Source organism: Narcine bancroftii, chromosome 4 (assembly GCF_036971445.1).
Source record: "Narcine bancroftii isolate sNarBan1 chromosome 4, sNarBan1.hap1, whole genome shotgun sequence".
Classification (NCBI taxonomy): Eukaryota; Metazoa; Chordata; class Chondrichthyes; order Torpediniformes; family Narcinidae; genus Narcine; species Narcine bancroftii.
The window spans coordinates 314,782,806-314,800,271 of record NC_091472.1 but is presented as its reverse complement, the minus strand read 5'-3'; the positions used below and the strand labels follow the sequence as shown (position 1 = coordinate 314,800,271).

The 17,466-nt window shown below is 42.3% G+C and overlaps 1 protein-coding gene across 3 annotated transcripts in view; it reads left to right on the top strand.

Moving 5' to 3' along the window:
* LOC138762281 (anion exchange protein 3-like) overlaps nt 1–17,466 on the top strand; it is a 114,604-nt gene that overhangs the window by 34,956 nt on the left and 62,182 nt on the right. For all 3 annotated transcript variants that reach the window (XM_069935987.1, XM_069935985.1, XM_069935986.1), the window contains exon 6: nt 5,379–5,515. In XM_069935987.1, the coding sequence (XP_069792088.1) occupies nt 5,379–5,515 (137 nt within the window). The remainder of the gene's footprint in view (nt 1–5,378; nt 5,516–17,466) is intronic.

Here is a 17,466-nt window from a genome sequence, read left to right as displayed (position 1 = left end):
TTCATGTTGAGTTGGATGTGGGGAGAATTTTTTCTCTTGGGGGAGAATTACAAAAGAGGGGACAACTGTTTAACATTAAGGGGAATCTCTTCACACAAAGAGTGGTGGGAGTATGGAACGAGCTGCCGATGGAGATGGTGGGTTTCAACAATTAAATTTGGACTGATACATGGATGGGAGGGGTATGGAGGGATATGGGCCAGGTGCAGGTCAGTGGGACTAGGCAGAAAAATAGTTTGGCACAGACTAGAAGGGCCAAAGGGCCTGGTTTCTGTGCTGCAGTGTTCTATGCTTCTACGTTCATGACAACAAATGAACCTGAACATGGGATATCAACAAACTGGGAAGGGTACAAGCTAATAATTCACAAGGAAATTACTGGGACGGAAGGACTTGAGTTATTTGGAGAGGCTGGGACTTTTCTCCCTGGTCTCGAGGAGGCTGAGGGCTGACCTTATACGACGTGATAACTCTCATACCACTCAGTTTGGCAGCCTGCCCGAGGTTAATTTTGGGGAAGGATGCTCGGGGTGACAGGAGATGTGGCTTACCTAATAATTCCGCTCAGTGTGAGCTTTCGGTGTTACTAAAAGCTGGTTCACCACGGGATAAGCCAGCGATTGTGGGTATTATGTTACTGGTGATGTCAGAAGCTGGGTGCCAGGAACTCAGTTTCCAGGTATGTAAAATATTCACGACAAAGAAGGTAGAGCACTACAGCGCAGTACAGGCCCTTTGGCCCTTTGTTGTTGCGCCGACCCATATATTCCTTAAAAAAACCCTCCCTACCCCATAACCCTCTATTCTCTTTTCATCCACGTGCCTAACTAAGAGTCTCTTAAATGCCCTCAGTGTTCCAGCCTCCACCACCACCCTGGCAAGGCATTCCAGGCCCCCACAACTCTCTGTGTAAAAAAAAAACTTGCCCCTAAACTTCCCTCCCTTCACTTTGTACACATGTGCTCATGTGTTTGCTAACTCCTGAGCTGGGAAAAAGGTACTTCCCAAAAACATGGGCAAAGCTAGTAACAGGGAAATATCAGGAAATCAAAGCAGGAGCAGGCTCTTGAACCACACACATAAATGCTGGAGGAACTCAGCAGGACACAGAGCATCTGTGGACCTTGCGAACCGCAACCCTTCCACCTTTGTGTATATTGTTCCAGTTCTCCAGATCTGTAGATGCCTTTGTTACCTGGAAAAGCAGGCACCATTCCACAGGCGGGCCCACGCTGGGCCAATCCACAGGACCATAAGGGCAGCAGAGAGAATCCCTGGGGTCTTCCACATTATCAATGATCTATCGGGATCGTTGTCTGACGAGGGCTCGATAAATAGTTGAGGACCCCTTCCACCCCGCACACGGCATCTTTCAGCTGCTCCCGTCGGGGAAGAGACACAGGAGGACCAGAGCCAGCCCCACCAGGCTGAGGAACAGCTTCTTCCCACAGGCAGTGAGGATGATGAACGACTAATGAAACTGCTCAAACAACTCCCCATGACTCCACTATTTATTAATAATATTTATTTTAATACGGTTTATAGAACATAGAACATTACAGGCCCTTCAGCCCATGATATTAAGTCAACCTACATAAACCTACCCCAAAAAAACTAAAACTAAGCCCTTCCTACTTGGTAACCCATCCATGTGGCATTTTCAATTCTTTGCGTAAAAAGCTTACCCCTGACATCTCCCTTAAACTTCCCTCTCTTCACTTTGTACACACGTCCTCTGATGTTTGCTGATCCTGCCCTGGGAAACAGGTGCTGGCTGTCCAGTCTATCGATGCCTCTCATAATCTTGTCGACCTCTATCAAGTCTCCTCTCATCCTTCTTTGCTCCAGAGAGAAAAGTCCCAGCTCTGCTAACCTTGCCTTGTACGACGTATTTTTCAATTCAGGCAACATCCTGGTAAATCTCCTCTGCACCCTCTCCGTAGCTTCCACATCCTTCCTGTAACAAGGTGACCGGAACGGAACACAACATTCCAAGTGGGGTCTTTGCAGAGATTTGTAGAGTTGCAACATTACCTCATGATTCGTGAACTCAATCCCCCGATTAATGAAGCCCTGCATCCCATAGGCCTTCTTAAGTTTCCTATCAACCTGTGTGACAAACTTGGGAGATGTATGGATTTGGATCCAAAGGTCCCCTCTGTTCTTCCATATTGTTAAGTGTTCTCTGCCTTCAAGTTTGACCTTCCAAAATGCATCACTTCACACTTATCCGGATTGAACTGCATCTCCCACTTTTCTGCCCTGTTGTAACCTAAGACAACCTTCAACACCAACCTTCATGTCATCTGCAAATGTACTGACCCATCCCTCTACTTCTTCATCCAGGTCATTTATAAAAATCCCAAAGAGAAAGGGTCCCAGAGCAGATCCCTGTGGTTTTCCACTAGTCACTGATCTCCAGGAAGAATACTTTCTTTCCACTACTACTCTCTACTTTCTACAGGCAAGTCAATTTTTATCCACACAGTCAAGGTTCCATTGATCCCTGCCTCATGACGTTCTGAACCGAGTCTCTCATGGAGGACCTTGTTAAATGCCTTACTAAAATCCATCTAGACCACATCTACCTCCTTACCCTCATCAATTTCTTTTGTTACCTCCTCAAAAAAACTCAATTAGGCCCATGAGGCACGACCTTCCCTTCACAAAACCATGCTGACTAGCCGTGAGTAGACTAGACTTCTCCAAACACTCATAGATCCTATCTTTTAGAACCCTCTCCGTTAGTTTACACACCACTGACGTAAGACTCACCGGGCTATAATTCCCAGGATTCTCCCTATTACCTTTTCTAAACAAGGGGACTACATTTGCCATTCCCCAATTCTCCAGCACCTCCCCTGTGCCCAAGGAGGACACAATCAATCTCTTCTCTCCCTTCCCATAGCAACCTGGGGTATATCTCGTTTTACTTGTTTGAATCCTTAGACTTTCTGAGATTTCCCACTTCTGCCTTTCTGAGATTTCCCGCTTCTGCCTTTCCTGATTTTTCCTTGAAGAAGGTGGTCAGGCCCGAAACGTCGGCATGTTTGTCTCCGATAGGTGCTGAATAGACCGGCTGTAAGTTCCTGTAGGATTTTAGTGTGTTTACTACAATCACAGCATCTGCAGCCTAGCGTGTTTCTCTTGTATCTCGTCCAGCCCTGGGGTCTTATCAATCTTGATGTTTTTAAGAAGATCCAGGTTGTACTGGTACAATCGGATGATAAATAAGTTGAATTTGAACTTGATGGGAATTTGGGAAGAATAGAACGTAGGCCAAATTAGTGGGGAATGGGGTTTTGCCATGGCTTGCATTAGATGGGCCAGAGACCTCTGGTGGTCTGTAAATAAAAACTCAGCGCAGCCTTGACAGATCCTTGCCTCACCTCTCATCGCTGTCCTCGACACTTTCTGAGTCGAGAAATTAACGCGGTCTTCCTCCGCTGAAACATGAGGTATTCTGGGACTGGGTAAAGGGTGTTCCGGGCTCTGTTATTTTCAGAGCTGCCTCACCGCTGCAGGGACCTGGGTTTAATCCTGTCCTCCTGCACTGTCAGGGTGGAGTTTGCACGCTGTCACTTGGACCACAGTATTCCCCCATCCCAAAGGCGTGCAGTTCGGAAGGTTAATTGGTGCTTGTGTGTGGGGTGAATCTGGGGGGAGGGGGAGGTGAGGAGAATGTTGGAATCAGTGGAGGTTTCAAGTTTCAGGCTTATTGGTATAATCTTACCTGGTACAGTGAAAAGGGTACTTCTGCGAGCAGTTAGATTTCAGATTCAGATTTCGGATTTATTGTCAGAAAACATACATGACATTACATACAACCCTGAGATTCCTTTTCTGTGGGCCAGGCAGAATCACCACTTATAGGTCGTGCAAAAAAAACTGTATACAGCGTGAACATAAAGAGATGCAAACTGACTGTGCAATACAGAGAGGAAAAAAATCAATAAAGTGCACGTCAGAGTCCTTAAATGAGTCCCTGATTGATTTTGTCATTGAGGAGTCTGATGGTGGGTGGGGGGTGGGGGGGGGGGGGAGCAGCTGTTCCTGAACCTGGTGGGTGTGAGTCTTGTGGCACCGAGACCTCTTTCCTGATGGCAGCAGCGAGAACAGAGCGTGTGCTGGGTGGGGCAGATCCTTGATGATTGCTGCTGGTCTTCGACGGGCAGTGTTCCCTGTAGATGTGAGGGAGGGTTTTGCCTGCGATCTCCTGGGCTGGGTTCTCTACCTTTTGCAGGGCTTTACGCTCAGGGGTATTGGTGTCCCCATACCAGTCCAAGTCAATTCTGACATTCACAGAGCCATATTAAATAGAAGGGTAAGAGCACATCTACAGATGATGGGGTTCAAATGGATTGATTACTACCAAGTAAGGGGAGCACGAGAGCACTGTTATGGGGTTCATTCAGGAGCCTGATGGCTGCAGAGAAGAAACTGGCTTTCAGCCTGTTGATGCGTGGTTTCTCCCAGATGAGAGGAGGGAGAAAAAACTATGTCTGGGGTGTGATGGGTCCCTCAGAGTATCGGCTGCCTATCCTAGGCAGCGGGAGATGTAGAGGGTGTCCAAGGAGGGGAGGAAAGCTATTGCTTCCCTGACAGTTGTGGCAATGTGGCACTAACTACCCTCTCAACATCAGCACCAATGATGTGGGCAGTGGCACCGTACCACTAGCCCTTTCATCTCATTCTTATCACATGAGTCCTGTGTCATGGGTGAATTTGGAGATGAAGATGGAATGGTGTTTAGTTGAACAGTGCTGGGTGCAGGGGGAATGTAATGGGGACTCCATTTGTATTCTTGTGGGGTGCCGGTGTTGGGTACGATCCCCATTTTCACTGACTGTGGTCTGTAAGGTAGGAATTCAATGATCCACTTTCAGAAAGGGACACTTGGTGCTGTGATCCCAAAGTTTTGGAAAGTTTGGGACGATGGTGATGAAGGGAGAGTTATAGGCAATAAATACCTGAGTAGCAGAGGTGCCTGTAGTGCCCAGATGTTCCAGAAGTAGTGTGAACAGGGCATTGTGATCAGTCGGTTAGTGTGAACAGGAGTTGTGATCAGAGTGGGTCAGTGTGAACAGGGGGTGTGATCAGTATGGGTTAGTGTGAATGGTGGTGTGATTAGTGTGGGTTAGTGTGAATGTGGTGGTGTGATCAGTGTAGGTTAGTGTGAACATTGAGGTGTGATCAGAGTGGGTCAGTGTGAACGGGGGGTGTGATCAGTGTGGGTTAGTGTGAACAGGGGGTGTGATCAGTGTGGGTTAGTGTGAACAGGGGGTGTGATCAGTGTAGGTGAGTGTGAGGAGACTGAGGACCTTTTACAGCCTGTACCAGTCCTACATTGACCTTTTATCCACATTCTTCATCCACAGGCCACCGGTTTGAGGACAACCCTGGGGTTCGTCGGCATCTGGTCAAGAAACCCTCGCGAAGCCAATTTAATAAAAGCAGCAGCAAAATGTCCTTGCCCAGCATGAAGAAGAACCAGTTCGATCGCAAACCCCACGAGGTACCTAACTCCTTGCTGCCTTCCTCCCCACTCTGTCTCTCCGCAAAGTCTCCCGTTTGCACGGGCGTTCGGACAGCATGCAACACACAACTGTGCTGGAGAAACTCAGCAGGTCATGCAGCGTCTGTGGGAAGAGAAGAGTAACTAGCATGTTGGTAAAAACACAGAAATGCTGGAGGAACTCAGCAGGCTTCGCAGTATCCAAAGGAGGTAAAGGTTTATTAGCGACGTTTTGGGCCTCAGCCCTTCCTTAAGGTAGGAGTAAATAGTAGGCAGGTACCTGAATTAAAAGGCTGGGGAGAAGGGAAGAATGGAATCCTCCATTTCCCACACACCTGCCCTGGCCCCCTCCTCCCTCACACCTACGAGTCCCACACATCCACCATTTCCGCCACCTACAATGTGATCCCACCACCAGGCGCATCTTCCCATCTCCTTCCCTCCCCTCTCCCCCTTCGGCAGGGACCACTCCCTCATCCCTAATTGCTCCCCTTGATACCCATCCTGTGACTGCAGGGCAGTGCTCCACTTGTGCCCACACCTTCTCCCTTTCCACCATTCAGGGCCCCAAAACGGCCTTTCCAAGTGAAGCAACACTTCACTTGTGAATCTGCGGGAGTCATCAACAGCATCTGGTGGTCTCCTCTACATTGGAGAAACTGGACATAGACTGGGTGATCACTTTGTTAGGCACCTTGGCTCTGACCACGTCAATGACAGGGTATCTCCCAATGATAACCATGGCCTCTTGCACAGCCAGACTGAGACCACCCACAAATTGGACGAACATCACCTCATATTCAGAAACATGCACCAACTGTCTTGCCCAACACCTCCTTTCCTTTAGCTCTATCTCTTTCTCTCTATTCTCTTTTTCCCTCTGCTTCCTTTCACAGAGTCCTCTCCCCACTGAATTCTCACCTTTCCTCTCTCCTGTCCTCTCATCGTATCCAGTTAACACCTTATGTCTGTTGGTCTGGACTCCTCCCTTTTTCCCAGGTGACTGCCTTCCTTTTACTCGTACCTTGAGGAAGGGCTCAGGCCCGAAACATCAGGGATATATCTTTACCTCCTGTGGACATTGCGCGATCTGCTGAGTTTCTCCAGCGCATTTGTGCATTGCACTTGACCCCAGCATGTGGAGACTTCATTTTTTAACTCCATTTGGATAACGTCAGGGCTTTCCAAATCACACAAAGAAACAACCTCCTGGCTTCAACCCTCCACCCTCCTTCTAGCTCTCTGCCTCTTTCTCTCCCGCTTAGAAATGATTGTCTCAACGTATCTATACTCTGTGACTGAGCCTCCACAAGTGTCTGAACTCAAAACTTCTGAAACATTCTCGATCATCTAAGAGAAGAAGTTCCTCCTCGTCGCTCTATTACAGGGGTGGTCAAATTTCTTTGGTTGTGGGTCACATACACAGTCATGGGCCAAACAATATTAAGCTCAACAGTTTTCAACCAGTTACACTCCAAAAAAAACTTTATTTAAGACCAGATATCTCCTGTACTGTTGTAAATTCATTTTCTATCAAACTAACAATACGTCACAAATGAACAGTTTAACTGTTGACATTCCAGTGGTTTATCGATGTTCAGTTGGTGTTTCATTTCAGTATCTGCTGCGCTTAAATTTAATTTAAATGAATACAATAAAACTCTCATTCAAAAAGCAGAGCAAAATAATTACCTGGATGCAAAATAAGAACAGGAGGAAAGAGCAAGGAAGGGACAACATTCCTCCATGACTCTCAGCGAAAACAATTCGTGGTCCAAGTGTCCACCTCGACAGTCATGATCCAATGTGTAAATCTGTAGATAGGCTATTAAAGTTAACAGACTCCTTGCGAATCAAACAAACACACTTCCCCATGAAAAAGGATCAATTTTCCCACAGCGTCTGAAATTTTCAACACTCCCTTGCTATTTTCCATCTTTTCTTTTCTGCTGTGTTTAATCAACTGCGGTAAACTTTATTTCTTTTAACTGAGGTAAACGTTTTCATTGATGAGTAACATTGCAACAGTCGGTCTAGTAGTTGTTCAGAATGGCAGCAACATCTAGTGTTGAAACTAAGAAGTGCAATGTACAAGTTGCATTTTATTGTTAGAATTATTGTTAGACCATATTCCATTTTATTTTTAGAATTCTCCCCAGGCCACTTAAAAATGGGAAACGGACCACAGTTGGCCTGGGGAGGGGGGTTGTAGTTTGGCCACTCCTGGTCTATTCAATTCGGTAGCACGATTTCTTTTTTTAAAATTATTTTTCACACTGTGAATCATATCAATCAAAATACACACAAACATTTCCCTCTTAAATATACACAGTGGCATTTTCTCCCCTTTTTTTCCCCCCTACCTTCCCTCCCCCCTTCTCACCCCCCTCCAAACCCATTTAACGTTCAACATTTACAGGAAGCACTACTACTAATTAAAGGACCCTTTTTTATAACAAAACATTGGAGATCAAGAAGTTTCTTTGTTGGAGTAAGATAAATGCAGATCCTTTCTCATTGATTACAGCAAAACAGCTGTTCTGAAAAGTCTGCATTAGGCCCAGATTCACTGAGTCACGAGGCCCTCTTCCCACATCTGTCCACAGGTCTCCTTGTGGTGGTCCCACACTCCGTTTTTTTTTCCTCATTTCTGACAAACAGACAAATTGAGTTGGGAATAGATGCCAGGAACCGAACCCTGTCATAATCTGGGGATCTGCCTGCACCCAGCCATCCTCCCTGATAGACGCAGCAATCCGAATGTTTTGTAGAAGATCCAGCGCTTCCTCTTTCTTAACCTCAACATCCTCCAGCACATTTGCCTGTTCTACACTGACCTTCACCAAGCTCCCTCTCCCTGGTGAACACTGAAGGAAAATATTGATTTAGGGGGACATCCCCCTCCTTCTTTCTCTGCCTCTCAGCACAGGTTCCCTCCTTATCACTAACCAGTCCTACTCTCCTTCGTGTCAACTTTCTGTACTTCATGTATGTTCAGAATGCCTTCGGAATTCCCTTAATCCTACTTGCCAAGGTCTTCTCATGCCCCCTTCTAGCTCTTGTTCCTTTCTGGCTACAATAAAAATCTCATGAGCCCTTCCTGAATTTTGCTTCATGCACCTTATGTAGCAACCTTCCCCCCACCCCCCCAACCCCTGTCTCACAGTCCCACCTCTCTTATCAGATTGTTCACAAGGATGATTCGGGGAATGAAAGGATTACACTGGACAACAAATTTTTTCAAAATGTTTGCCTCCTGAAAAAAAATTGGGGATTATGATAGACAACTTCAAGCTGAATTGAAAGATACTTTCAGATTTGCTGTATCATGTAGGCAGTTGGAGAAACATTAAATTTTATTGAATTTAGCATGTTTAATCACATAATGTACTTCTGAGCCAAGCTCTTAGCCTGACTGCTGTTACTAACTGGACAGCAGTGACAAAAGTTAGCCCAGCCAGTGTTATATTTAAAATAATATTTTTAATTATTAATAAACCATAACACTTTTTCTAATTTAACTAACTTATCCAAACTTTATCTAACTTAACCCACAACTATGCATAAATGTACTGGTGTGTGTGTGTGTGTTTGTGTGTGTGTGTGTGTGTGTGTGTGTGTGTGTGTGTGTGTGTGTGTGTGTGTGTGTGTGTGTGTGTGTGTGTGTGTGTACACACGTGCGGAGTACCCCAAGGCACTACACCTCAGTGGGGGGGGGGGGGGCAGAATGTTGAGTAACACATGAAATCCTTGTGGAGGTGCTTCCAGCGAAATGACCTTTTTGGACAAGTGCCAACAAAAACTCTCCTCTTCTTTGACGTAGGGGACACAAAGCTTCCAGTACCCTTTTTGTGGGTCGGTCAAACAAAAGTAATCTTCACTCTTTTTGGACACAGAATGGTCTTCTCATTCCTCTATAACTAACCTATAACCACATATGAGGCCAATCCACCACAGTATTTCTTCATCAGAGAGCTGTTTGCTCCTGTGCTGTCTCCTTAAAAATGGCCCCCAAGCAAAGCTATGCATTCCTTCTTCAATATGTTGGTCACGTGGCCTCTACACCTGGGATTTCCAGGGTTTTTATTTTTCACACTTTGAACCATATCAATCAAAATACATACAAACATTTCCCTCTTAAATATACACAGTGGCATTTTCTCCCCTTTTTTCCCTCCTACCTTCCCTCCCCCCTTCTCACCCCCCTCCAAACCCATTAAATGTTCAACATATACAATACAATAAAACCATTAAACAATGTCATCACACAATGAAAATAAACAGTAAAACTGTGTCATCTACTTTTACACAATGGATCAAGTCATTTTGTCTTTTTATCATTTTAGGGGGTGGAGGTCCGAGGCAAGCCCTCTCTGTTGTGTTCCATGTACAGTTCCCAAATTTTTTCAAATAATGTGACTTTATTTTTTTAAATTATATGTTATTTCTTCCGTTGGAATACATTTATTCATTTCCATGTACCATTGGTGCATTCTCAGGCTCTCTTCTGATTTCCAAGTTGACATTATACATTTTTTTGCGACTGCTAACGCTATCATAATAAATCTTTCTTGTGCTTCATCCAGTTTGAGGCCTAATTCTTTACTTCTTATATTACTTAGAAGAAAGATCTCTGGATTTTTTGGGATGTTGCTTTTTGTGATTTTATTTAATACCTGATTTAGATCTTCCCAAAACTTTTCCACTTTCTCACAAATTGCATGTCCTGTTGTTCCCGTTTCCTTCTTACAGCGAAAACATCTGTCTGATACTGTTGGGTCCCATTTATTTAACTTTTGGGGTATGATGTAACCAATGATGTAACCTCTGTGATACTTTGAATAAATAATTCCACTCTCCTGTGTAACCAATTATATTGTATCATGCGTAACCTCATGTTTATTGTATTTCTCATAGTTCCAGAGCATAACTTTTCCCATATTTCATTTTTTATCTTTATGTTTAAATCTTTTTCCCACTTTTGTTTGGGTTTATAGCTTATTTCATCATTTTCCTTCTCTTGCAGCTTGATGTACATGTTTGTTATAAATCTTTTAATTATCACTGTGTCTGTAATCACATATTCAAAGATGCTTCCTTCTGGTAACCTCAGCCTGCTTCCCAATTTGTCCTTCAAGTAGGTTTTCAGTTGATGATATGCAAACATTATACCGTGAGTGATACCATATTTGTCCTTCATTTGTTCAAAAGATAATAAATTATTTCCCAAAAAACAATTTTCTATTCTTTTGGTTCCTTTTCTCTCCCATTCTCTAAAGGAAAGGTTATCTGTTGTAAAAGGGATTAGTTGATTTTGCGTCAATAATAATTTCGGTATTTGGTAATTTGTTTTTCTTCCTTTCTAAGTGAATCTTCTTCCATATATTGAGTAAATGATGCAGGACTAGTGAGCTTTTATATTGTACCAGCTTTTCATCCCACTTATAAAGTATATGTTCCGGTACCTTCTCCCCTATTTTATCGAGCTCTATCTTAGTCCAATCTGGTTTTTCCCTTGTCTGATAAAAATCTGATAAATACCTTAATTGTGCTGCTCTATAATAACTTTTAAAGTTTGGTAACTGCAAACCACCTTGTTTGTACCTTTCTGTTAATTTATTTAATGCTATCCTTGGTTTCCCCCCTTTCCATAAAAATTTCTTCATTATTCTCTTTAGTTCATTAAAGAATTTCTCTGTTAAGGGATTGGTAATGATTGAAATAAGTATTGTATCCATGGGAAGACGTTCATTTTAATGCAATTTACCCTCCCTATCAACGTTAGTGGTAATTCTTTCCAATGTTCTAAGTCTTCCTGTAATTTCTTCATTAATGGCTGATAATTTAATTTGTATAGGTGGTTTAAATTATTATCTAATCTAATTCCTAGGTATCAGATTGCTTGGTTTTGCCATTTAAATGGTGATTCTATTTTAAATTCTGTATAATCCGCGTTACTCATTGGCATCGCTTCACTTTTATTTGCGTTGATCTTGTACCCTGATATTTCTCCATACTCCTTCAATTTCTTATGTAGTTCTTTTATTGATATTTCTGGTTCTGTTAAATATACTATGATGTCTTCTGCAAATAAACTGATTTTATACTCCTTCTCCTTTATTTTTAATCCCTTTTGTTTTATTTTCTGTTCTTATCAGTTCTGCCAATGGTTCTATAGCTAAAGCGAACAGTGAGGGAGATAGTGGACATCCCTGCCTAGTTGACCTACTTAAGTTAAATTGGTTCGATACATATCCATTTACTGTCACCTTCACCAATGGTCCATTATATAATGCTTTAATCCAATTAATATATTTTTCTGATAGCTTGAACCTCTGTGATACTTTGAATAAATAATTCCATTCTACCCTGTCAAAGGCATTTTCTGCATCTAAAGCAACAGCCACTGTTGGTATCTTATTTCCTTGAACTGCATGAATTAAATTAATAAATTTACAGATATTATCCGCTGTTCGTCTTTTCTTAATAAATCCAGTTTGATCTAGTTTTACTATTTTTGGTACATAGTCGGCCAATCTGTTTGCTAATAGTTTTGCTATTAACTTATAATCTGAATTAAGTGGAGATATTTGTCTATACGATGCTGGTGTTAGTGGATCTTTCCCCATCTTTGGTATTACTGTAATTATTGCTGTTTTACATGAATCTGGGAGGTTTTATGTTTCTTCTATCTGGTTTATTACTTCCAGGAGGGGAGGAATTAATAACTCTTTAAAATGTTTTATAGAATTCTATTGGGAATCCATCCTCTCCAGGCGTTTTATTGTTTGGCAGCTTTTTTAATATATCCTGTACTTCCTCTATTTCAAATGGTTTTATTATTTTGTTTTGTTCCTCTTGCAATTTCGGCAGTTCAATTTTAGCTAAAAACTCTTCTATTTTATTATCTTTCCCCTCGTTCTCAGTTTGGTATAAATTGTTCATAAAATTCCTTAAAGTTCTCATTAATCTCCATTGGATTATATGTAATTTGTTTGTCTTTTTTCCTTGATGCCAATACAATTCTTTTAGCTTGTTCTGTTTTAAGTTGTCAGGCTAATATTTTGTGTATTTTTTCTCCTAGGTCATAATACTTTTGTCTTATTTTCATTATGTTCTTCTCCACCTTATACGTTTGTAATGTTTCGTATTTTATTTTTTTGTCCGCCAATTCTCTCCTTTTTGTTATATCATCCCTTTTTACTAGTTCTTTTTCTGTATTTACTATCTCCCTTTCCAACTGTTCTATTTCCTGATTGTAATCCTTTTTCATCTTAGTTACATAACTTATTATCTGCCCTCTGATGAACGCTTTCATTGCGTCCCATAATATAAATTTGTCTTTCACTGATTCCGTATTTATTTCAAAGTACATTTTAATTTGGCGTTCAATAAATTCTCTAAATTCCTGTCTTCATTAGGTGCATATATATTGATCAAATTCCAGAATTCTGAATATATCTGACACTTTATCATTACATGCCTCCCTGCTGGATCTATTATTTCCTCCTCTATTTTGATTGGTACATTTTTATTTATTAATATAGCTTCACATCTAGTTTTTGAATTATATGATGCTGCCGTTACGTGTCCTACCCAGTCTCTCCTCAATTTATTATGTTCCACATCAGTTAGATGCATTTCCTGCACAAATTCTGTGTCTATTTTTTCTTTTTTCAGGAAATTTAATAACCTTTTTCATTTAATTTGGTTTTGTATTCCATTAATATTTATAGTCATATAGTTCAACATGGCCATCTCATATTCTGTTTATACCTCATTTCCGCTTCCTCACCACCACCATCCCCCTGTTCCCCATTTTCATCTCTCAGTTTTCCCTTTTTGAACTCAATGTATGACAACATTTTTAAAACATTAAATACTTCAACAACTCCCACATCTAAAATTCCCTTAACCCCAAATGTCCCTCCCCCCTCTGAGTTGCCCCTTGTCCCTTGCTGGGCAACCACAACTTCCCTCTCCATTTGGATTGCGAACCCGTTCGCAAGCGTCAACTGATTTCGCATTGACTGTTATTCTGTCCCACCCAACCCCCTCCAGAAAAGACTTTTATCTTCATATATAACAAAGCTTACCCTCTTTCCCTCCCCCCATATTTCCTTTCTTCCCTTTTCTTTCCCTTCTTTAGTTATTTACTTATACATTATTTTTACATCTTTATATGTATTTTATCGTCATTCTTCATTCTTGTTACATCTCTTTATCTCTCCTTATGTCCTGCAGGGATTCTGCAAATTCGAGAACACTCTGTTTTGCTCCCCCGGGATAAATATTTTAAGCACAGATGGATATCTTAACATAAATTTATAAGCTTTTTTCCATAGGATATTAAACTCCTTTCTCTTCCTTAAGAATTCAAAACTCATGTCTGGGTAAAAAAATATTTTTTGACCCTTGTATTCCAATGGTTTTTCGTCTTCTCTAATTTTATTTCTTGCCCGCTCCAGTATATTTTCTCTTGTCGTGTATCTCAGAAATTTTACCAAAACAGATCTTGGTTTTTGATATGACTGTGGTTTCGGGGCTAGTGTTCTGTGTGCCATTTCTATTTCCATTCCTTCCTGCATTTCCGGCATTCCCAGGAGCTTTGGGATCCATTCTTTTATAAATTCCTTCATGTCTGTGCCTTCTTCATCTTCCTTTAGGCCCACGATCTTTATGTTGTTTCGCCTACTATAGTTTTCCATTCTATCCATCTTCTGAGCTAACAACTCCTGTGACTCTTTAACTTTTTTGTCACTTTCTTCCAATTTTCTTCTTAAGTCGTTCACTTCCATTTCTATAGCCGTTTCTCATTCTTCCACATTTTCTAATCTTTTCCCTATTTCTGTCATGACCAGCTCTATTCTACTCACCTTTTCATTTTTCTTTTCATTTCACTAAATTCTAATGTCAACCATTCTTTTAATGCTTTCATTTGTTCTTGAAATTTTTTAAAATCTATATTCTGTCCATCTATTTTACCTTCTATTTCTCTGTGCAGAGCTTGGTCTTCTTCTTCCTCTTCTTCTGTGTCTGCATCTGTGTTTGTGTCTTCTACATCTCTTCCTTGTATCTGTGTCTCTTCTGACTTTCTTATTGAGCTGCGTGCCTCACTTTGCTGGGCTTCTTCTTGCTTGGCTTCTTGCTGCTGCTCCTCTTCTTCTGGGCTATTCATCTGTTGGGCCTCCTGCTGCTGCTCTTCTTTCCTATCACTCCCTTTCCTGTCGCTTTCCTCTCCTTCCAGCTGAGAGCCCTTGTGTCGGGCATCCCTCAGCTGGTTGTGCTGTGTTTGCTCGCTCCTCAGCTAGGCTCCCCTCCCGTCGGTGTTCTCTTTTTCCTTAGTGAATGCACTGCGCGACTCCTCGCGCATGCGCAGTTGTGCGCTTTTGTAGGAACATGCTGTTCAAAGCCTGCTGCCATTTCACAGTCATTTTCCAAAACCTGCAGGCTTTTGTTAAATCTGTTCTTTTAAAGTGGCATACCCACAAAAATGAAAATGAACTGAAAAATGGGAGCATGTCACACTGCACATGTTGCACAACAAATGTGAGGAGCCCAGGGTTTGTCTTGATCACCAATTTTACAACCGAAGTAGAGCTCATAGGCTTTTTTAATCAGTGCAGTCATGCTGCATCTTTGAGCCTTAATCGTATACTCGCCACAAATGTAACAGGATATATCCCACCTGTTGTGACATGGATGAGACATTTCTGCTGTATTGAATCTTCCTGAAGACAATAAATGCTATTGTTAAATATACTCACTTTGCTATTGCCTGAGGAACATGTGCATCAACATACGTTCAATCTATAATCAATGTAATGCATAGCATCTGTATATGTGAGCTGCTTTTATAGCCTGTCTGCATCTATCCTGAATAAACATGCCTAGGTCCAAGACAATATTTGTATAGCACCTGCACTGAGTGCATCCCCAGGCATGCTTGAACTGACCAAAACAGTCTGTTTTGTGGGCAATATACTAGTGCACTTTAAATATCTTAGGAAATCACAAAAATAGGCTATATGTAAAAAACGGTACGTGATAGGAAAATTATGACGAGCAGCCCAAAATCCATAAAATACGCCCAACAGTGTTCAGGGTGCAAACTCTTCACTGGCAATGTTATCATATGAGGAGCTTTTGACGGCTCTTGGGCTGTAATTATAGAAATTTAGGATAATGAGGGGGGATCTCACTGAAACTTTTCGAATGCTGAAAGACATGGACAGAGTAGATGTAGCAAAACACAGAAGTCTGCAGATGCCGCGAATGTAATAAAAACACAGAAATTCTGGAAGAACTCAGACGGTCTCAAAGCATCCACAGGAGGTAAAGACATATGTGATAGTACAGATCTATCACCAATGTATATAGTGTATATAGTTACAGTATCTAGACTGTGCTTACAGCGATTGGCTGAGAGCTTAGCCACGCCTACGGTCTGGGCCTTAAAGGGTTGTGTCCTTAGCCAGGTCGGATCATTCCGGACTGGTCGGCCACCTGTGAAGAGCTCCTGTCTTTTGCTAATAAAAGCCTAAGACATATTACTGACGTTTCGGGCCTGAGCCCTTCTTCAAGATACCTTTACCTCTATGGATGTCGCAAGACCTGCTGAATTCCTCCAGTATCTCTGTGTTTTTACTGGAGTAATCCCTATGTGTAGGTGCTCTGTGATGAGTAAGAGATAGCTTGGTATGTGGTTGGAAAGAAAAAGTTTGAAAACCACTGTTTTAATCGTCCCTCATTGACTCGTTATGTGGACGGTTTCAGAGCTCCAAAGGAAATGGGCCAATGACAATTTTTCTCAAGCAAAATATTTCAGTAACAATTGGGTCCAGAGCAGTGATTCTCAACCTTCCCTTCCCACCCACATCCCACCTTAAGCAATCCCTTACTCATCACAGAGCACCGATGGAAGAGGGATTACTTAAAGGGGGATGTGAGTGGGAAGAGAAACCTTGAAAACCACTGACTTATGGTGAGGAGGGAAGAGACCTGAAGGGGATTTGAGGAAGGAGTTTTTTCACCTGGAGGGTGGTTGGTATCAGGAACAGAACTCCTTGAGGGGGTGGCGGAGAAAGGAGGTGGCAGCTTGGTTAATGGGGACAAGTTGGGGGACAAGTTGGGACCAAGGTGTTGAATCCAAATGAGCACATGAATTGCCCAGGCTACAAAACAAATGAGATTAGTATAGGTGGCTACTTGATAGCATGTAGATGGTTGGCTTACCGGCCTGCTGAGTGATTCCATAACATTCCATGAGCTTTTCTACACAGATACATAGCACAGTTCAGGCCCTTTGGCCCACAATATTGTGCCGACTTATGTAAACCTACTCCACCATCAATCTACCTCTTCTTTCCCTCACATACCCCTCTATTTTTCTTCCATCCATTGGGGCAGTATGGTTAGTGTAGCAGTTAACGCAACTATTATGGTACCAGCAACCCAGGTTCAAATCCCGCACCGTCTGCAAGGAGTTTGTACGTTTTCCCCGTGTCCGAATTGGTTTCCTCTGGGGGCTCTGGTTTCCTCCCACTCTTCAAAACGTACAAGGATTGTCGGATAATTGGGTGCAAATTTGGAAGCACGGGTTCGTGGGCTAGATGGGCCTGTTACCGTGCTGTATGTCTGCATTTAAAACATTTCAAGAGTCTTTCAAAGAACGTTACATAAGCTTCAGGAAGCAAAAGTCATGAAGGGCTCATGAGATTTAAATGAACCAGCCTCCACCACCATCCCTGGCAACACATTCCAGGCACCCACCACTCTCTGACATCTCCCTAAACTTTCTTCCACTCGCCTTAACCGATTTTCTCTGGTATTTGCTATTGTTTTCCCGAGACCACCCTATGTAAGATATATAAAAGGGGTCCAGCCTGAAACATTGATCATTCTGTTCTCCCTTGGCTCCTGTTTTCTTCCTCCAGCAGTCTCTGTTTGTT